The sequence below is a fragment of the Aythya marila genome, assembly GCF_965140915.1.
Source record: "Aythya marila genome assembly, chromosome: 1".
Lineage (NCBI taxonomy): Eukaryota > Metazoa > Chordata > Aves > Anseriformes > Anatidae > Aythya > Aythya marila.
Window position 1 is genome coordinate 41887189 of NC_139042.1, and position 23355 is coordinate 41910543.

The following is a 23355-nucleotide window of genomic DNA, read 5'->3' on the forward strand; positions in this document are numbered from 1 at the left end:
TAGAGATGTTAATTAAAATATTTTTGCTGTATGATGTAAAATACTTACATGTTTATAACACAGGAAAGATACATACTTTCATGATAATTCAATTCAATAATAATTCAAGAGATATATTAATTTGTCACATATTCCAGAACAGACATTAGTTTTTGAAATTGGGATAATAATTAAAAAGTTTCAAGTTTTCTTCTTAAAATGTAGTTTCTAGTTCATATTCATGAAAGATGATCCTATAGACTATCATAAGTACTTAGCAAAATACAGCGTGTATTAAGATTACATTTCTTAAAATAGCACCTTCACAGTATCACGTTTAAGTATATTTACTGACGATAACAAATAATGATGAAACAAAACTGAATAAAAGCTTAGTAAATTCATTATTTTCACACAAAACACTATCTAAAGGAAAATAGCCATACGAATAAAGCTTGTTTATTAAAAAAATAAATAAATAAATTATCCAACTATTTATCCAATTAGGATTATCTTTCATGGAACAGGAAATAAAGTAAATGTGATTGAGCACCATAAATAGCTTTTTTTTTTTTTTAATCCTTACTGACAAGATAGACTTAATCATTTAGATTTTTCCATACAGCTTCATAGCAGACCCAAAGCACAAATGTCATGCAATAAGCTTTTACTTCTGTGGTTTTAGAAGTCTGTTCTCTCAGTATGTCTTGCATAGATAAAAATCACTCTTTTTAGAAGCGATATGCTTGTACAATCAGAACAAACTTGAGAGTATATTGCTAAATAGTTTTTTTTCTGTGAATACCTAAATTCACCTGAGATTTCTGATGACTAGGGTTTTTTTCTTTTTCATTTTGCCTTCTGTTAGGTCCTATTTTGTCATTACTGTACCACTGTCTTGCAAAGGACCTGTTAACTCACTCAAATCTTATTCCAAAATACCTTAATCACTTAAGCACTGTGTGATTCGTTCATTCTTTACATAACTACAACTCTGTAGATGCAAGACTAAGTACTTTTAATGTACAGTTTAGTTTATCTGATCTCATGTTTGCCATCTACTTTAGGATGAGATGGATCACCCCTACAACTACTTATTTTTGTCTGTTGAGTCTAAAGGGAATCTAAGGTGACTAATATGCAAATGTATACATTTGTTTAAATGAATCCCACAGTGAAAATTTAATCTAGATGAGAGACTCATCATTAAAACACATCTGACTGTTCAACAGGAAATGTTGAATCTTTGCTAATAATTCTGTTAATTTACTAACTGGTGTTCAGATCATAACATCCAATTCATTGCCTTGTTTAGCAAATTTAACAATCACAATTAAAAGCTAGGGAAACAGATCCTGCAAAATTATGAACTCCATTTACATTCTCACTTGCCAGACCAGCATTATATTTTAGCCATGAAATTCAAGACTTTTTCCCATGGTATCATGAAGACAAGTAAAATTCCAAAACAGAGTTTAGTGACTTGACTATAGCTAAAGATCTGTTTTTCCCAAAGTTTTATGAAGACATTCCTTTAGCTTGAAATGCAATGTGTTCAACATACCATATTTGTCCTTAAGGCTGTATAATTATTCCTTGGCTAGCACCTAGACAATACTTTTCATCCAAAGATCTCAAAGTTTACAGAAGTAGATAAATGTTACTGACGAGCACTTGTCTTATATCCTATGTTGTCAGTTACAACTATAGTCTTGTCTTTAAATGAACTATGTCGTATACTAAACACTGTAATACTGGAAATCATATTTGCAGTCTGAAGTTTATTTTCATTGTTTTCAACAGAGTATTTTTAGAAAAGGAGCACATCCATCCAACTAGTGGATGTGAATACATGATCAGTTTATGCTAACAGAAAAAATACATTAATAAATGCACTGTATAAAAACAAACAAAAAAAAAAGTATAAAAACAAAATAAAATCAGTGTTCAATCTGTTAAACAATAGAAAAATTTTTATGAACTAGTGATACTGTCATTGAACTGGAGAGAGTTTTAGAACAAGCTTGCTCTGGCTTTTTCACCCTATGATTTGGAATCTGTTCACAGTACTGCCAGCTTAACCAAAAAGGATTAACTCTCATATCCAACTGAGAACACAGATAATTCTCAGTAATTGGTAAAAAATGAAGATGAATGGGACTGAGAGATAAGGAGCAATTAGCTCATCAGCAGTTACAGCTGTGCACTCAATCCGGATTCATCTCTTGAGTCTCGGCCCCTTTTAAAGAACCCAGGACACCCCCTCCCCAAAAATTGCTGTACCTGTCCATTATTCCTCTCTCTCCCATTTTATTTCTGTGCTATAGAAAGACACCTGTCATAGCATTCTGTGTAAATTACTACCTCTCCCAGGACCTGTATCTACAGCCAATCTTCTTTTTACATTTAAAAAAAAGGGGGGGGGGGGAGAAGGGGCGGGGGGAATACAGAAACCAAATGACTACTGTAGACACTCTTAAGTTCCCTGTCAATCGTTTCATTATAGCAGCATCATCTGTTTGAAAATATAAGCAATTCCCTCATCTAATTATAGGGAGGATTTGAGGTTCATTAACATTGCCAAGGCAGAGAATCAGATGTGCAACTGCAGAGCTGTGCTCAGTGGCCTGCATTCTCTGTTTCCTTTTATTTGCTTTTTCAAGGTCTCCAAGACTTTTTCCTGAAACCATAAAAGTAATTCTTTCCTCCAAAATAGACACGTGTGTTTAGAAAAAGGAAATGACTGCATGTTGTACTGTTCTATTATTGGGCAAGGTCGCTAGAGAAAAATAATTTAACCTAAATCATTTTATCTCTGATTCTGGATTAAAAAAAAAATGCAAGCAACCATCATTATTTTTGAACAACACAACGCAGGAAATCTTAGATTTGTCTCATAATTTTATACATTACAAGTATTGTGGATGAATAGAAAACCCAACATGTCAATAAAACTTCTTAATTTTCAACACATTTTGTGGTTGTTTATGGATTAACATGCTAGCCAAGTGTAAAATATTGCCTTGTACTTCCTAACTGTGTTTAGAAACCAAGAACACCAAAGTCTTCATGATTGCTTCACTTCCTTGAAGAAATAATAGCATTTTTTTTTTTGTATGAATGTAATTTAAACAATGACATTTTCTTGGGACATCTGTTTTGAGATCACATTTTGAATAGATATGAACTCATTTCCTACTAAGTAAGTAATTTACTATTGTTGATAGTTGTTTACAAGTTTTATGAGTCAGATTTCAGCAAGTGGCAACGGTCTTTACAAATCCTTTGAGTATTCTCTAAACTGTATGCATAGTTTATTCATTATATAAAATGTTTGGGAAGCAAAAGTATATGGACTGTTCTTTACTTCCTACCAAGTTATAGATAGCAAAGCCTAGCTCACAGAAATATCTTTAAACATTTTTAAAAGCTTTTATCATTTGTTGCTGCAGATTAATGAAGTATGATAGCAAGGTAGTAAGTACTTAACAGCAGTGAAATAATTGAGGTGATCTACCTATCCATAACTTCAGAGTATCAGGTAGTAAATATGTGACTGATCCTAATAACATCATAAGATGTTGATATGACAAAGAGCAGAACCTCTTCAATTAAATTTAATGTTTGACCTTGTCACTTTCTTTCTTTTAACTCTGCAATTAAAACAAAAATAAAAACACGGCATGATCTTAGAGACAATGCATTTTGTTTGCTGCCATATGGAATTCATTTTTTTTAAATGAGAAAACAGTAATTTATCTATCCTGCATGTTGTATATAGAATTGCCACTAAAAAAAAAAAAAAAAAAAAAAAAAAAAAAAGAACCCAGGACATTTTTCCTTCTTATCTGCAATGTAGCTCATATCAGCCAAGCTGTCACAAGACAGTACTTGATATAAACAAGAGATTGCAAAGACATCGCAGTAATCAATATTAGGATGGCTACAGTATGGAAGCCCCAACCACTGCATATCATTTGTCTCAGCATCTATTTCTATGACCAAATGAAGCATTAATTCAAATCATAAATCTGTGGTGATTTAAATCTGGGAATGAGCACCTGCCTGCTTTAATGATTTATTTTGTACATTTCAGTAAGCAGGAGATTTGTCCATATGAACTGACAGGTCACCTTCAGATGCCAGTAGCAGACTGTTTATCACCATGCAGACTAGCATCTCATCTTAGCAAGTAAATATTAAACTAAAAGAATCCAATTGATTGTGGATGGGGGAGAAAGGCGTTGCAGCCATATATTCTACTCAGTGTGCTAATACCTCATTCCAATTCCTCTGTAATTTATTTTTTCTCTTTCTTTCTTTCTTTCTTTCTTTCTTTCTTTCTTTCTTTCTTTCTTTCTTTCTTTCTTTCTTTCTTTCTTTTCTTTTCTTTTCTTTTCTTTTCTTTTCTTTTCTTTTCTTTTCTTTTTTCTCCTTCTGAAATAATAATGCTGGTGGGAGGATGAAAGCTCAAGGTTACCATGCAAAACTGAGAGATATAAAATAATTACTTATTAGTGTCATTGACTTCCTTCAACTCCCTTCACTCACTAACCTTTTGGCCATTGCTTCAGAGGACCAAGTTAATAAATTTGTGTAGTGCTCTGTATAATTATACAATGTTCATCTACATAAATGACTTCTGTAAGTCACATTAAGCATCTGATTAAAACCAAAAAGCAAGACAATTCAGAAGTAAACCTGACAATATAAGGAGTTCATATTTTATTTTTCTTCCTTCACACACATTAGAAAAGCCCAAGAACAAGGTACGCTCAACCCATGTACATTACCATACACCTGTAACATGTGGGCTAACATTTAGATAAAGCTTTTAGACTGTTTTTTGTTTGTTTTTCTCCAGTTTGGTTAGACATATAACATAATATAAAATATAACAAAAATCAGATTATTTTGTTCTGTTTTGTCCCTTCCTTCTGTCAACATTCATAATTTTAATGTTTCAAATTCATGCTTAACAAGCCATAGGTTGTATTGTTAATGATATATGGTCTTAATAATATTTATTTGAAAAAACATAAACATTTGGAAAAAAAAAAAAAGAAAAACAACCCCTCAAAACAAACAAAACCAAACAAATAAAAAAAAAGACTCGAAACAACAACAAGAAAACACGTGCATACCTACTACCAAACAACACTTTTGAAATATGCTTCTTGTCAGGATAATACAATATACTGGTTTTCAGCAATGCAATTGACAAATAGAGTTAATTCTTAGTGAATCTAATAATACACTGGTATAATACACTAGTATATATACACTAGTAACCACTTCTTTGATTCCATAGGCATAAATGACACTGGACACTAGATAGGGCCCACTATAAAAGAAACAAATAAATGAAAGTAATTTTTGAGAAAACTTCCATAGGAAAAATATAATTCAAAGCTGTGCACAAACAAGAAGACTGTAATTCCAGAGACATTTCTGATAGAATGAAAATAACTGAGACCATTATTTTTTTTCTGAACAAAATGAACTCAATTCTTCATTCATTTAAACTGGGAAAATAACTGAAGTTAACAATTAAGTTAAGTTGCTGAGAGGAAATTTTGGCGATAAATAATGTTACTTTAATCTACTAAAAAAGCTCGAATATAACTTCTCAATCAAGTAAAATGAGTAAACGGTTTATGAGCAGATTAACCATATAAATTTTGTCTCAGACAATTATTTTAAGATGGATTTCAGATGAAATTCAGCTATTCTTCCCACAAATCCTGCAAATATTTCATGTGGTCTACATGTTGATTATTTGTTAACTTTTCCATTTCCATACATGTACAAGTAGTTTGTCTGAACAGCCAAGAAGAATATTAGTTCTCTAATTCAATATGTGAACACTTTGTTTCACATAATGCATGCACTATGCATGCACCTAAATTAGCTCTGAGTTCAGACTCCTTACCCCAATACTTGGTATTTACTTTTTTTCTTTGTATTTAGGTGCCACCTTGTCCTTCCATTATACTTGCACCTATCACCTCTTTCACCCAGGTTTCACAGACACCTCCTCTTTACCCACTGTTGTACTCACAATTTTTCCACTAATATTCTACAGAATGCACGTGTTGGTGTTCAAGTACTATCACAATAATTTAAGATAGTTTTCTTTACAAGAGCATGTTTTTAACAGCTTTTAAGTAAAACAAACAAACAAACAAAAACAGATTGTCACCTTATGCATGCATATTGCTGTTATTTAAAATAATGTATCTAGGTGAACTGGTTCTTTGAACTGTAGTCCACATTACTTATAAATAACAGCCTACGAATGCTCCCAGATTGTATAGAACTCTGGTTCACAAACATATTTATTTATGTTAAGGCTATAACATAACTATTTAAGACTCATTTCAAATATATTTACAATATGAAAAATTATAAATAAATAAACAAAAGAGCCCAAAATAAAGACAAAGAATCTCTATCTTATGCCATTTTATTCCAACATTTTTTTTATTCCAACCAATTTTGTCTGCAGTTTTTTGAACATACCTCTTTGTCACTGAATTTCTGTTGCTGAGTTCATACTGTCTCAACATGATAAAAGAAACCAATACAATGAAATGGCATAACAAAACATTTTACAGCAGACACACACAGATGATTAAAGATTTAATCAACGACAACAAAAAGTTACTCTAGCTTTGAAGTATGCTTTAGCAAAACAAATCATCCAAACAAATGAATAAAGTATACCAAAACAATTCTGTTTGAGAACATGAGTTGCTGATGGTTGCTTAAGAAATGGAAAAGTCTGTTAACTACATTTTAAGAATGTGTTTATTAAAATAAAATATGATAGAAACTGCAGAGCATGGCAATAATTTATTGTGTATGTATGTTTTCCTTTTGTCACAGGGCACATGAAAGTATGAAATATTTTCCTTTCAAGCTTGTGTTCTGAATTACCTAAAGTCGATACCCAGCACACTGAGCAAGAGACATTGTTAAATTTCACTTTGACACCATCATCTGTCACCCCACCTGTACTTTGAAAAATGAACTCTAAGCAATCAAACCACTTTCTTTCATGGAAAATATTAACTAGAGTCTGCAAAAGTAACCTGCAAAGGGAATAATATTTTTTGTAATAGTAACAACAGCACTTAATGCTGGTATAAAGGTCATACACAAAACAAAACTAAAAACATTAAGAAAAGGAAAAAAAATATGCAACATTTTACACCAAATCAAAAACTTCAGAACGAAGTCTAGAAGAATCACCATTTTAATAAAACCCCATCAGAGTGTTATGGACATTGTATAACGATGTGTCTGAGACTTACCGACACTTGAATTCAGATCTCCATTTTCAGAGTCTGCTCCATGCTGGTTGTTATTTGCATGATAGTTGGACATAGCTTCCAATTTAATTTTTTTCACTTTCATTGCTTCTGCTATGGCAGCATTGGTGGCAGCTGCTGCTGCTGCAGCTGCTGCTGTCAGGCCTGCAAAGTATGAATAAAATTTAATATACATTATTCTATGATTCTTCATTATTGTAGGGACTAAGACTGTTACTCTTCCTTCATGCTTACTACAAACAGAGAACACTGCAGAGTAGTTTTCCTCTTGTTTCATTTGAGGGCTATCAATTTTTTCAAATAAAATATTTCACATCCTATATAAATAGTTACTTCTAAACATCCCACGTCCACCTAAATCTTAGCTTGGTATCCAGTAACTGCAATTATAATAGTCATAACTAGCTGTAGCTACAAATACATGCTTTCAGAAACCAGATTTTGTTTGTAAATGATCTGAAGCATCTGAATAAGAAAAGGTGAACATGCATGCAACTGTATTTTGAAAAAATCTTTTAGATGTAAAATGTTTTTGCCATGTTAAATAAAATAAATTAAAAATAAATCCATAATTTTTGTTTATGAATAACAGACTAAAGAACTCAGACATTTAGTTCTAATTTCATATATAATATCTAGGAGATGTGAGCCCCCATAGGAATCATTTCTAGAAGAAAAGGTAGCTATGCAGAACATTGGTAACATACTTATTTTGCTTTCCCAAAACTATAAGGCACTACAGAATTTAGCAATGAGAAGGGGATCCATTAAATACATTTAATACCAAAGACGAAGGCACCTTCAGGCACCTTCAGTGCTTGTCCTACCAAACCACATTTCTGCCATTCAGACATATACAGGAATATTTTACAAAAATGAGGAAAGTTTTCTCTGTCAAAAGCAGTTACAAGAAATACTCTAGTAATGCCTTCAAAACTCAAAATTAGATACAGTCTTTACTCAATGTCATAACTTTTTGCCCTCCTCCTTAAGGAGGAATATTTTTTCCGCTGTCCCCAGGCAGCACTGCTGTCCATTCCCTTTGTTTTGCTCCAACTTGGGTGATGATGAAAAGAAGCTGATGTCAAAACTCCTCAAGAGCTACCCAGAAAAAGACCTCCACTACTTTCTGCTTGTCTCATATGATTAAAACAGGAGGTAGAGATGGAAATTAAAGAAAATTAAACATAAGAAATGAAGGAGAAAGCAGTAAAATACATAAGTTTTATGCAATAAAACTACCAATCTAAGCCCTCAATCTATGATATCACATGAGTAGCAGACCCTCAATACTTTTGAACCAAGATTCTTGCCCTGACAGGGGAGACAGCTTGAAAGATCTGTGTAATTAGTTTAAAGGTGTCTGCTTGTCTGATTTTCAGCTATCCTGAGAGGTGTGAAGTGTCTTACAGATCTCAAGAGGAATTAACTCCACGACTTACTATTCTAGTGGGCCTAGGCTGCTGCCCAGCATAGGAAGAGCACAATTTATCAGGGAATACCAAATAAGCAAAGAATCCCAGGCTGCTGAGGTAAATATTGCTACCAGCATTGCTTCCATGGGTTTCTTATTGTCTCTCTTACCTTCTTAAATGGAAAACGAGTTCAGTATTACCATGTTTTCAGCTAGCAACAGAAGATAACCCATTGGTGAGAAAGCTGAAGGTGAATGGACTTCAGGAATCTCCATCATCACATGGAAAGCAAAAAGGTGGCATAAGGGGTGCTTTTTCATATATTATGTCTTGCTTCAAGGTTGCTTTCCCTTATTTCTCTGCTTGACTGTATAAAGCTTAGCAAACAACTCCAGCATCTCTACTTGCCTCACAAAGACTTCCAGCACCTTTACATGCAATGAGAATTACCAAGTATGGGATAATTACATTCTGCGTGGGCAGATCAATATTATTTAGGAAACTGCCAATTCAGGAAGAAGTACCAAAAGGAAAAAAAAAAATCAAATCAGAAGGTGGATAAACTTGAGGGTTTCATTTTATTTTAGCTTCTGCCACTATTACAAAATGTGCACATACTTGTCTTAAGAAGGTACTGACAATAACGTGGATTGTTTCCAATGATATTTTTATCTTAGAGGAAGGATATGAAGTTATACATTACACAAATTTGGTTACAGTCCTTAAATTAGGCCAAAGAGAAAAGGATAGTGCACCTCTGAACATTGGTTTGTATCCTGTGTTCATTAAACAATGCAATATCCTATACTTCCTTTTATATATATATATATATATACACTACTGAAAAGCTAAAACTAGCATCTTTAAAGAACAATCCCTTAGAAAAAATATTAAAATACCAATATATAAAACCAATAAATATGACAGCATACCTCAAACTTTTAGTTGTTATTGCACTCTAGATCAGTTTTTAAACACCACCAAATATTAGAATAAACACCATATTAAACCAATACTCCATTGGATTTGTGAGCCCCCTGGAAATATTATTGTCTATCTGGAAATACTATTGTTCACCATTGCAGAACTGCTAAAATAAAACCCTCTTTTGCTGCAAAATTTGCAAAATCATGTAGGCATTTATAGTTTCTTCTGAAGCACACATAACGCTTCTCTGTAAAGAAAGCCATACCCTTTGGATAGGGGCTGGAAAAATAAAACGCAGACTGCTGATATACAGTTTAATACAATTCTTTCAAAACAATACTTGCGATAATAAAATAATTTTTTAAAAAAGCAGAAACTAAACTTTAAATTTTATTCCTCTCTCATGTAACTGCTTAAGTGATTGAAATTATCACTTTGCCATACAGCAATTAATTTAAACTGTATGAAACTGAAACGTGTCTCTCATATAAACATGAGTCAGAGCAGGAGGAGGTACAGAAGAGGGGCACTGAGTATGGGATAATCCTCAGAATTGTAGCTTAATCCAGTTCTTCACAGCAATGTCAACCTAGCGCAGTTTCTGCCTTACTGTTACTTTTTTCTACTTTTTAACTGCCACGATATAGCAAAGCAGTTGCAAGGAAGTGGAAGGCAAGGAAGGTCCCGAGCCACTCACCAGAGCCCCTGGCACTGGTGCAGTGTGGAAGACAAAAATTTCGTGTTAACACATTGCCCTACTTATCTCACAAGAAAAGGCTGTCATATATATAATAAATAAGAGATTTATTAACTGTTACATAGCAACTATATGTATATTTAACAATTCTAAACTTTAAAGTTCACATATATACTTGGGACTTTTTTTTCTTTAAACAGGTCATTTGAAAAAAACCTTTTGACCTAAACATTAATTAATATATTTTTTCTCTTACAAGAAATGGGCACAGCCACAGAATTTCCAAGTTGTATATTTTTCATTACATTTTATCTTCAATATGAGAAAAAGAAAAATCATCTATTAAGGCATCCGAAATGGAAGAAATAATAAGAATCACATTCAACATCCCTTTAGATATTTATTTTTTTACAAAAAAATATTTGAACAGTTAAAAAGCATCCAGGCTAAAATACTCAATGGATTAAAGTCAATGGTAGTTGTCATTAATATTCTGAAATTGATAAGTTGTTTATGTCTGGCATTTTTCCTGCTGATTATGCAGTGAGACAGGCAGCTTTATAAATATCTCATCACTCCATCGTCACACAAATTTCATCGACAGTGCTCATGCACAGCTATTAGCAATATGAATCTAACCATTACAAGAGGAAAGAAAATCGAACATGTGGCATTAATACGCAGTCCTGGTTCCTAACCATCTGATAGGCAGATGGTGTAAAGCGGATTCTCCAGCTGAAATGAAGGGGCACATCATTTAAAACCTTGTTTGCATTCTAACTGATATCAGTGCCATATTGATATACATGATACATCATGGCAGTATTTGAACAATCTAGTTTGTTTCAGTCATAAATGTTTACAGCCTTGTTTTTTATCTTTAGAAGCATGTTCTGAAGAGCATATTTTTAATTTATGAAACCTATTGTTTACTTCTGTTGAACCAGAAGATTAGTGAAAAGCAGGAATATTAAATTACCACAACTGTAGCAGTATAACTAAGATGGATGAATAAAGTATGTTTTTTCAATAAAATATGTTAGTAAAGGAATTAAAAATTAGCCAAGGCATCTTATGCATTAAATACATTTATTCATTTAAACCTTACAGCTTTTTTCCCATGTGACATACTTAGAACTTTAATACTTTATAAAGCGATTCATTTAAATCTCTTCCTGCATGCAATTAATCTTGTCCAACAATTTAATTCAAAACGCAAAACATCAGAAAGTAAAGTTTAATTCAACAATCATGGTTCTGAAGTAATCTCAGTATTGCTGACAGTTCCTATAGACTCGTCAGCAAAAGTCTGTTCAAGGTGTCTTGTAGGAACTGCATGAATTTGAATTACAACACAATTGAAAGCTCTCCAAGCCTTAGTAGGAACTCGGGAACAAGAAGCAAAACACCAAAAGAAACCGTGAATGATCCTTTCCTACAAAGACCTTCCCTCTTCTGTCACTAGATTACTTTGGCCTGTTGGGTGTGTTTATAGCTGTTAATTATGTTAATAAAGTTGCAGCCTGCTGCCTCTGCCAAATATAATCATAAGCATTCTCCTGCCAAGTTCTAGTCTAATTTACACCCATGCAACTCCACTGAAGGCAAAATTTTGTGGGTGAGAATAAGACCAGAAGTATGCCCAGTATGTGTGGTCTCCAATGCTGAAAAATGAGTGAATGAAACACAATGACATAAAAACATACAATCTTCAGAAAACAATTCTATTTTCAAAGTAAAATGCTTGAGAAAGATGTCCAATACCATGAAAGATTTTTAAAAACTGTACAAATTACTGGTGGGGACTAAATCATATCCTGGAGTTCTGCCTTCAAACAAATATTATTCCCTGCCTTAAGAGACTGCTCTTAAAACTTTCAATTTTTATGGCACAACAATTTTACTACACATCCTAACTGTGAAGGAAAAAATAAAAGAAAATGAAGCATGAGTATCCTTTTCAGGCTCAAATACATCTCAAAATGTGTATTTTGAATGTTATACCTAAACCCAGTCCTTTGACAAATTACAAACTTATTTCAGTAATTGATCTTAATTCATTTTTAACTTCCTTCATACAACTATTCCTAATAATAATCAGCTTTCCTAATAATTATTTCTAATAGCTACGTTTCTTTGCATATATCATACATACACATATTTGTGGGTATATAAAACATCCAATTATATATCTATCTATATGTCTATATCTATATATAGATATATGTAATCTATATAGATAGATATACATATAGATACATATTTTCACAATCTCTTTCTTTAGGACTTTGATAACATTTTCTTGATACGTTATCTCTGCCATCAAAGAATAGGCAGAAAACCAAAAAATGACTGTCAGCAGTGTGTTACATTTAATTTCATTTATTTGCTGGAAAGTTCATTCTACTGAAGTGTTTTATTCTTTGTGTGGGAAGATGTCCAAATTTCATCTAAATTCTGAAAGAACTCCTTTCATTATTTCAAATTAACGTTTAATCCTTTTTCTTATATTTTATTTCAGTGGCATAGACTTGAAAATAATTCATGTATTTTCTTGACTTAATTCCAGATTTCATATTGGAGTTATTTGGGCAAAAATCTTACTATAATCTAAAAAAACTTTGCCTGAGAAATAAATGTTGGGTTACATCATATGTTACATGGTTACATCATAGGACTTGACCCTGATCACTGTAGATTATTGCATTGGTTTCACGGCTTTCAACAGTTCAGGTACAAGTTTTTGGTAGCTTGTTATACTGCTACCAAGTTATTTTAAACAAAATAGGATCCTAACTTCAGTCCTAACATCTAATGGGTGTTTTATATAGTGTGATATATAAAACAAGAAGTGGAAAGTAATTTGCAGGAGGACAGAGGACTGATTACATAGATTGTGGAAAGGGGAACTTCACACTGTACCATAATGTTCTGTTAAAATATACTGATTTTCATTAACAGAGTTCTTCATGTAAAATGTAGTTCTGGAACCTAACAGTTACCGTTATAGTTAAGATAAGAAGCCTTATTTTTGTTAAGCTTCCTGGACTGATCTCATACAACAACATTAGTGTATCCCAAAAATGTCATTACCTGTCATTTCAGGATAATCAAAAAAATCCTTGTCAGGACTTTCCAGTTTTATTTTCTTGCTCAGCTTGAATGGTTCAGCATAAATTGCTCATTAAGATTTTTTTCCAAACATCTTTTAAATGGCTGTTATTAAAAGAGTCACGCAAATACAAGTGAAATAAATAATTGCACTTTAAATATTGCTAAAGAAGGATTACTTAGAAAAAATCACCCATATGATCTAATTTAGAATAGTGCAACTAAAATGGAATTGCCAATCTTGTACTGGGACAAAAACAGTGTATGTGAGGCTCAAACCATCTGTTGTTCATCAAAACTAATCAGACCTTTTTCCTGTAACTACTCCTAAATTGCAATATGAATTTTGAGGTCTGGGTATTGCATTTAAGATAAACAAGAAAAAATAAAATAAAATAAAATAAAATAAAATAAAATAAAATAAAATAAAATAAAATAAAATAAAATAAAATAAAATAAAATAAAATAAAATAAAATAAATAAAGTAAAATAAAGTAAAATAAAATAAAGCTATATTTCTACAGGAACCTGCAAATCTAAAAATCTTTTTACTTATAATATATCCCTGCAATTAATAATAATAGCAGAAATAAAGAATGGACCCAGAAATAAGCAGTGTTCTCTTGATCTGTTTTGTTAAACATAGATAAAACTTAAGCTAAATAAGCTTAAGCTAGATAAAACCTTGTTTGTTGAAAATCTGAGAGGCAGATTCAGTAACGTGGAAAAAAAAATGTAAATACAATTAATTCATCACCAATATATCTAGAACAGTACAACAGTACAACATCTATTGTACTGATGGATATATATTCCTTGAAGTTTGTTTTTGTACTAAGTAAAAAGTATAATCATAAAGTGTATTTCAAATACCACAGCCAAATAATAGCTTAACAAATAGCTTAACACAGTTTTGTGATCTGTGAATTTATTATTGGTTTGATGCAATTGCTGCAGAATTAAAACAATGCATATTGTATAAATGCCTTGTTATATTATTGTGCCTCTCAGCAACAGTTTAAAATACTACTGTAATGCATACAGCTTCAGAACAATACAATTAAGAGAGAACATTCTTTCTTAAACAAGTCATCTTTTCAAAAGCAATAGATTCTCAGTTCTCATTCAGTCTGTTGCATTATTCATTTCATGTGCAACCTCATGCTGGACCATAAATTGTTACTTTATCTAATCAAAGGCGACTTAACTCCACAGAAGGTCAAAGGTTTAATTTTGTGAAGTATTATCTTACGCTATGAGTTTAACTGAAAAATAGAAGAAGAAAAACAGCCAAGAAACTGGTAATAAATGAACCTTTATTGCCTCAGGCATTGGCCTAGTTAATAAACTTTCATTGAAGGTTTCTTTCAACTGTTATGGACAATGAGGTTAAAAAAAAAAATCTTAAATTACAGCCATGTGTGACTTTTAAAGCAGGCATTCTTTTTTATCTCAACCTCCCTAGCTAAGGAAAAAGACAAAGAGATTGTCTTCAATTTCTTAACCAGAAATGTGTGCTTCTAAACAGATTTAAAAGTGCAGATCAAGCCTTTTAAAAAGAAGAGGTCAGCTTTGAACAATATAAAAAAATACTTTTACTTAAGTGTCAAACCTTTACCCACAATCTCTTTAACTGAATAGTATGGATTTCTCCTCTGCCCCCTCCCCTCCAAAAAAAAGTATGCATGTAGGGAAAATATATATACTAACAATATATTATGCTAACAATGATGCTTGGTACCTAACAGATTTTCTGTTTTACATTTGCATTGCTAGAATGCAATAATGTCTCTTGTTTAATAGAATGACTTATTATGGGAACAACTTTCTTGCACTTTTAGCAAACAGAAGTTCCTTTCTTCCTTTTGTGTGTATTATCTCATGTTCTCACAACACTATTCTCTCTGTTACAAAAAATTCAAAGGTTTAACATAAAGAAAGTTACTGATAGTTATTGGTGTTCTGTGAATTTTCCTGAATAGCATTCTTATATTTGAATAATTGCTATGTCTTTTATTTACATGTTCTTTGAGTTTTGTTTAGAGAAATGCATAATAAAATCAGTAGCACTTAATAAAATGTTATTTTTTAACTTCAGACTAATTTATAACTAGATGGACACAATTAATTAATTGCAACACTGCTACAATAAAAAATAAAAAATAAAAAAAAGGGACGTGTTCATGCCTGTAACAGCAGTAATGTAGCTAAATACTCATAATCTTCCAAGCAGCAGGAGCTGTTTTGTTTTGTTTTGTTTTGTTTTGTTTGTTTTGTTTTGTTTTATAAACTTAATTCACAGTTTGACACAGATCTTGGGGTAACGGCACACAGTTCTTTGATTAAACTAATATCTGAACACTGTTGAAGCAGCCTGATGGCCCCATGGAAGTCTCCCTACTACTTCCAAGCTCAGCCTTGTAAATGGAGTTACCAAAAGCATTCCACTAGACCCAAAGAAGCCCAAATGCCTGATCATGTGTGTGAAATTTAACTTGTTCATCTGTGGGATCAAAAGAGGTTTAGAATAAAATGAGATTGTAGCTGTTGACACAGTGTTCCTGTTTTAGCTTTTACAGAGTTTTGGTCTGATGGATGTGCCCACAGAGGAACCATTTCTCTGCACTACGCTGAAGAAATAGTCCACAGATATTTACTTTAAGTGGGATCAAAACCTTTGTGGCCCATGTGGCTTTGATCCCAAAGCAACGTTTTAGTCCAGAGAAAGCAAGATTAGATTCACACTTTTGGTGATTAAAATGTAAACAAGAATTGTCAACTGCAGACTTATTTCAGGCTTCCGCCTCCCCCAAGAAATTAAAACAGATTTTTTTTCTATTCATGAAAGAAAGAAAGAAAAGAATGCAGAACTTTAATTACAAACAATTACCATTCCCAACTGAGATGAAGTATTATCATAACAGCTCATAGAGTGCATCTTCAACAGATATTTAAAATATAAGCTACAATTTTAAGGTATTAAAGAAAAATTTCATAGCAATATTCATTAACAGCATAAGAATATGCTACATAAATATTCAAATATCCAAATATCAAAAGTTTAAAATACTTTTAAAGAACAATTCTCAGTCTGCTTTGTCACATTTAGTTTTAAATTAGATATTGTATCCCAGAAAACAAACAAACTATATTTGGTTTATAATATATACTTAAAATTCTGTACCATTCTACTGTTTGCCTTTCTGTATTTGCAAAAGTGAAAAGCAGGCTGCACCAAGCAATAGAATGATGGAAAAAATCCGAGAAATCTACTGTTATTTCAAGTCCTATATGCCATTGTTTTAACACCTAAAGTTGGGTGAAAGAATTTTCATACATGTATATCAAAATGTAAAGCATGTAAGGGTCAGGAGAGTCGTTTCTCCTCCTCCACATCTCTATTCACTTGAAGTGTTTTAACTTCAAGAGCTGCACTGTGGCTTTGGGCCTCTTTTTTTTTTTTTTTTTTTTTGGTTGTGGTGTTTTTTTCTTTTCCTCCACTCCATTGTTTGTTTGCTTGTTTCTGGTTTTTTTTTGGTTTTGTTTTGTCAGATCCATTATGCATTTTGCCATGCCAGAGGGAAGGCATGGGGCTAAATGTACTATTACAGAACACTGATGCAGAACTGTGATACTGTACAAAGTAGTTGTGATAACGACTTACAGGGAACACTGTGTAGTCCTGCTTCCAGATTAAAAGGCAGTAAATTCTTAAAGACATCCCACTCTCACCTATATGCTCTACTTGTTGCATCAGGTAACAGAACACTAAATTTCATGGACTGGCATCTAATCTCTGCAGTGTGCACACTTCTTTTGGCATCTTGAGTGAAAAATCATAGACTTTGCACATTTGGAGATGTACATTTGTACATCTTTTTCTAATAAGAAGCATGGCATAACAGTGGGATGATGTTCATTTGTGTCATATCCTGGCACTCAGTCAAACCATGGCCACATTATGACACCAAATCAAAGGAGTTCTCTCCAGCCCATGGTGAGACATCTTCAAATAATTTTGTTGAATAATACCTCGAATCACCTCATACTCAAAAAGTAAATATTTGAAGACTCTTAATAATATTAAAGGGGAAAACATGTACACATAATCACTGTATTTGGTTACACAAAAACAAATATGCAGAAACTTTTCCACAGTCCCTTTTATATTGATGTAATTGCAGTTTATATTATGAAAAACTGTAACATTTAGCAAATATAGATTTATATAACTGATCATATGTCTTTCCATATGGCATAATCTTTTAAATCAAGAGCTGAATAGTACCACTGTCCACCTCATTATGAACTAGTGTGGACTAGAAAGATCAGACAATATGCAACTTAACAGAGTTCCAAGATTGTTTTTGGCCCCAAGAAATCCTCATCAAATCATGTTGGAATGACAAATTACATGTATATTACTAGCAGTACTTTGTAGAAGACAGAATTGTATGTTACCATGCTCCTCTCAAGTTGGTGGCATCTACCAATAGCAAAATACGATGAGAATTCCACAGATTCCCCATTTTGTAGGAAGAACTAGATTAAAATTTATAGCATATAATTGAATTAATCTTTTCTTCAGGAATGAATGAACAGGCTGTCAACAGATTTGGGTTTTCCCCAAATCTATCTGTTACTGGAAATCACTTTTCTCCATCTTGTCAGCATTTGCAGAAGAGTGGGACGTGATGTGTGTTCTGTAATGCCTCATTACTCTGGGTTATGACCTTTCTTCTTATCATTTCTAAATTCTAAGTTTTACTCTTCTCTGACATTGAGATGGGCAAGATGGACTGCAAAGTTAGCACAAAGTGAGTAATAAAAATAATTGACAAAAATTTAATCAGTATCTAGATAATAACTCACTTTTTTCCCAACCACAAGCAATCTAAGTTCAACCAACAGCAAGATGCACTATCAATATTTAACATTGAGCATATCAACACTCTGATGGAGAGAATATCTTTATCTTTTTGAATAAAAACATGCATGCATAAATTTCAAAAGAAACAAGGGGAATTTATTTTTTTTCAGCAATTCCCTACAATGAATTTCTGAGTTTCTTTACAACTGGATTCTTAATCAGTAGTTAAGAATGTTAAAACACATGCTCCCTTTCCCCTCCCCCTTTCCCTGGTTTTTAGTTTCTCTGTTTATCAACACAGATTTTCAACAGCAATAACAGGCCACGACAGAAACATGTTTCATCTAAGCTGTATGGGATGGTATATAGTTGGGTTTCACATAATAAAGGCAGATGAATCAGCATGATTCTGTTCTTCTTGCAACTATATTTAATAAAGATGACATATCATCTATGGAGACATTCATATATGCACCATTTAGTGTCATGATCAAATCTGAAAAGTGTACATAAATTTGTGTTTGTGTTTTTCTCTCTTTGCCCTTCTCAACCATTGAAAATACACTTCAAAATTGACAATACAATGTTGCCTCAATTCACCACATTTTTGAAGGAAAATATTTACAAGTTGCTTTTTTCCATTCACATGTGTTTGTTATAAGAAAGCTTACATTGCAGGAAAACTTTAGTGACATTTAGTTAAATGTTATACTTTGTTCAGAAACTGTTATCATTCAAGCATAAGTGATTGATATTCCTCATATGTAAGAGTATGAAACATATAATGAGTTATAAAATGGCTTCAGTGCACCAAAAAAAAGATTGCCTTCAATGGTGATGATGATATGCGGGAATTTTGGACACTTTAATATTTCCAGTCTCTTAAATGAGCTGTTTGTTGTTTTGACGAGATTGACATTTCTACCACAAACAAATAGAAGAAATACTAACTTTATTAATATGATTTTATTTATTTATTTTATATCCAATTGCTGCATTAGCTCATCTCAATATCATGCCCTTTCAGCAAATCAGAAAATAAATAAATAAATAAAATAAAAACTTTAACTTTAGTTCAATTCCAAGCTCCTGCCTCTGTGTACTCTCTCCCCCAAAATCACTCCTTCATTAGCATTGAGCATTTCACGCAAATGTTAACAGGAATAATAATAGCTGTAGAATGCCACTAGCTCAAAACACTTCACTATATATTTACTTTCTGTTTTTCATCCTGCTTATATGAAAGACCCAGATGCAAAATTATGGAAGATATTTTTTTTAGCAGTAGGATTTGGCTTTTTGACAGATTCCATAAACAGTTATTTTGGTAGCTTTAGAGATGCCCCTAGGTCAGTCACTTGGTTGGACAGCTGAAGGCCTGTCTGATTCTCCTGCCTGCCATTTTCTTATGATTTATCTTCAGTTAGTTGTAAATTAAATACAAACAGATCACTACCCCACACCTACATGACTGCTGTTTAACCACGTGTGCCAAGCATTTTTTCCACAGAAATCCTTATTGGGTAGCAGGAAGAATCTGAAAAGAGATGCTGAAATAAAATACCTGAAGAATATCTGAAAGGGTTTTGAAGCAGTTCACCTCTTTAGGTAAAAATGTGATTATTTTAACTAAAGAACAGAGGTAGAAATTAGAGGTTCCTGAATTTTAATTCTGAATTTACCTGAAGATATCAGATATGTCATCTGTAGTTCCTTTTTATTTTTTTCTACCTACCAGCCAGGTGGAAATTTTACCTTACCTTATAGATTAATTTAATATATATCATTATACATATATTAATATAAATTATATAAATAATATGTATATATTTATAATGTATAAATTATAAATTATTATTATAATGTATAAATTATAATTTATAATGTATAAATATAAAATAAATATATAAATAAATAAAATAAATGAATGTGAATATAAATATAAATAAATAAATAAATAAAAATAAATAAATAAAATATATAAATATATGTATTTTTATATTTAGTATATAAATAAATATATATATGATAATAATATATTATTATAGATATTAATATAAATCAGCCAAGAGTTGAACAATGTAAAAAAGTAAAAAGTGCCAAGCATATATTAATATTGCTATCAGCCCTGCTTCTAAATCTCTAAAGTTAAACAAAGCCCATAAAATGCATACCATACTTGTCTAAGAAATGAGAGCAGCAGTTCAGTGTAAAGTGTACATTGCTAAAAATCCACAAAGGATCTATGAGAATGAAGCATTGTTTTCGTATTTACCACGTACCATAAAAGGGCACAAAACACTTTTTAGCCCAGGAGATATTGACAAAGAATAGGAATTAAACATTTTGGACTTTATTAGTTTATCTGGAGGGGTTTTTTTTTGTTGTTTGTTTGTTTGTTTCTTAATAAAACTATCAGTATAACAGATACAATATTTTTTAATAACTTGGAATTATTCAATTCAATTAAAATTCTCAAGGTGAATTTTCTAGGATTTTTTCAAAAAAGTGCAAAACATTCCTCATTTTATGTTGATTTGTCAAAACAAACAAACAAACAAAAAAAGACAGATGCTTATGACTTTATTAAAATAAATTAATTAATTAATTCAAAAATAATAATTCCCAACCTTCTGTCAGTACCTGAGCTAGTTTACTGTGAAACATATTATTTCTAAATCTCTGACAATAGGGAATATAATGATTTTACCTTATGTTGGTAAAATATGACTACTTATTTTTTTCTTGGCTGTAAAGGAAGTCATATTCTGAAAAATATGATATTAAGGATTAAAAAATATAACTCTAATTTAACAGCACTGTAAAAACAACATATATTTTAAAAATGGCCTGAAAAGAGGAACAATATGATTAGCTGATAAACTTTCCATCCTTTACAGACAAGGAAAAACAGGTGTATATATGAGAACTGTTACAGCAAGTTACCTATTCAAGGAGTAAGAAAATAACATAATTTCTCATTCCTACATTTTAGAGTGAATAACATATTTTGTAAAAGCACCATTCTCAACTTTGTTTCTAATTCAAAATGAAGTGTTCATACCCCAAAAGAAGAAGAATGTTAATATTTATTTTAAACAGAGAGTTATTAGTGTCAGGAAATATTCTTATGCAAAGGTCCATCTGGCTTGAGTTTATGCATTATGTCTTTAATATGCGAACAACCATTTCTTCAGTTGTTGATGTGTTTTTCCAGATCAGTTGATTTGGTCAATCCTGGCAGAGACTTTGGTCATCTAAAATACCTTTATGGATAATCTCTGGTAACTATAGTAACTAATTAAATTTAAGTCTAAACTGTGTATTACACTATCCTCAACAGCTCTACAGAAGAAAGCAATTAAGATTAATTTTTCATGTGACAGTTAGAAAACAGAAGTAGTTCATCTGAGTGGGATAAGTGATAGATGAAGTCATGAACTATAACTGAAATACTCTCGTTCTTAAAAAGTAAAATATTTCATATGTACCTAACCTTCTAAACATAAGGTCTATGGGTTTTGTTTGTTTGTTTGCCTTTTAACAATATCTGCACTTCTAGTGTATCTTGCACTTCTAGTATATACTATTCCTATTGTATAATTTCTGCACTGATTACACTATCATATACATTCTGAGAAGCAGTATCTTCATTTGTATTGTTATGATCATGTGTACCTTCAGTCTTACTACACTTTCTAAATGTAAGTAATATGAAGACTAGAAAAAAAAAATCTACAACAATAATAATAAGATAAAGTGTCCAAAATGTATTCTGGTAAAAACATTGTATTTTTAGCAATATTCAAGCTTCATTTTCAGCACCCTTATAGAGGAGGCTTTGAGGATGTTTGAGTTGTCTACTGATTTGCATTTAAAAATAAAATTCTAGCAAACAAACCAATTCTGGTAAGTATGTATCTTTTGTATTTTATTTAGTTATATGAAAAGCTTCTATGTAACTCTGCAAATTAACGTAAAGACAATGCAGTAGGGAAAGATACTTGAATTTGTAGTTCAGGAGCTGCTGACATTAGGCATTACACCATAAGTGGGGCAGAATAAACACTTAACATTCAAATTTAAATATAATATTGTCTAATACAAGAAGATCTATAGAGTCTCAATGTCTGAATATATTAGGTATGAAGATAATACTTCTATTGATTTCAGTCTGTTAAAATAATGAAACTAGATTACACAAATCAATTCTTGAAACATAACACAAAAGCATATATTATTTCCTTTACAGTTTCAAAACAGGCTCTTCAAGTGAGATCAGCTGTAACTATTTCAGACTGTAATCAAAAAAAAAAAAAAAAAAAAAAAGTGTTAATTTTCTCTGAACACACCTAAAAAAAAGCTTATAGTATTCTTTCTATCTTATAGTTGGGAAGCTTAACAGTCTTTTAACCATCTTACAAACAGCTTTCCACATATGATTAATTATTTAAGACCCTACATCTTACATCATTACATCTGCAAGGAGAGGAGGTGTTTCAATAGCCGTATCTACCATTAGGAACAATTAGATAGTGGTCTGTTTCCTTTCACTCAGGGAGCAAACTAACAAAATGCTGTAAAACAGTCAAGAGCAGAGTTTCTGGCAATGTCTTCAAACTTATATCTAAATAAATATTTCATAACTTCTCAAAGTATAACAAAAGCTAAGTCATTGGCTTTTCAGGCTGTCAAGCATAGTATTTTCATTTCTGGATAAAGAAATGTGCTCTTCTGTATTTTTAAAATTATTTCTAGTCCAGATGGGAATCAGACTATAATCTTGAAATTACACTGCTATAAAAACATTTTAAAGATTAAGTTTTTCCACTATCACTCTTCCAGTCACTAAAATACAAAATTTTTGAGAATGTACATTACAAAATGAGTGGTGATCCAGGACACAGAGTGTAATCAAACCTGCAAAGCACAAAGCCTGTATTCAAAACTGAACTGTGAAGCAAAGACAAATTTGCATTGTGAATACAATAAAAACTGTAAATCAGTTCTTTAAAACAGAAG

The 23355-nt window shown here is 31.9% G+C and overlaps 1 protein-coding gene across 6 annotated transcripts in view; it reads right to left on the reverse strand.

Moving 5' to 3' along the window:
• The window catches only part of DACH1 (dachshund family transcription factor 1), a 373305-nt gene that overhangs the window by 175399 nt on the left and 174551 nt on the right, over window positions 1–23355 (reverse strand). For all 6 annotated transcript variants that reach the window (XM_082769960.1, XM_082769959.1, XM_082769961.1 and 3 more), the window contains exon 3: window positions 7296–7457. In XM_082769960.1, coding sequence (XP_082626086.1) covers window positions 7296–7457 — 162 coding nt within the window. The remainder of the gene's footprint in view (window positions 1–7295; window positions 7458–23355) is intronic.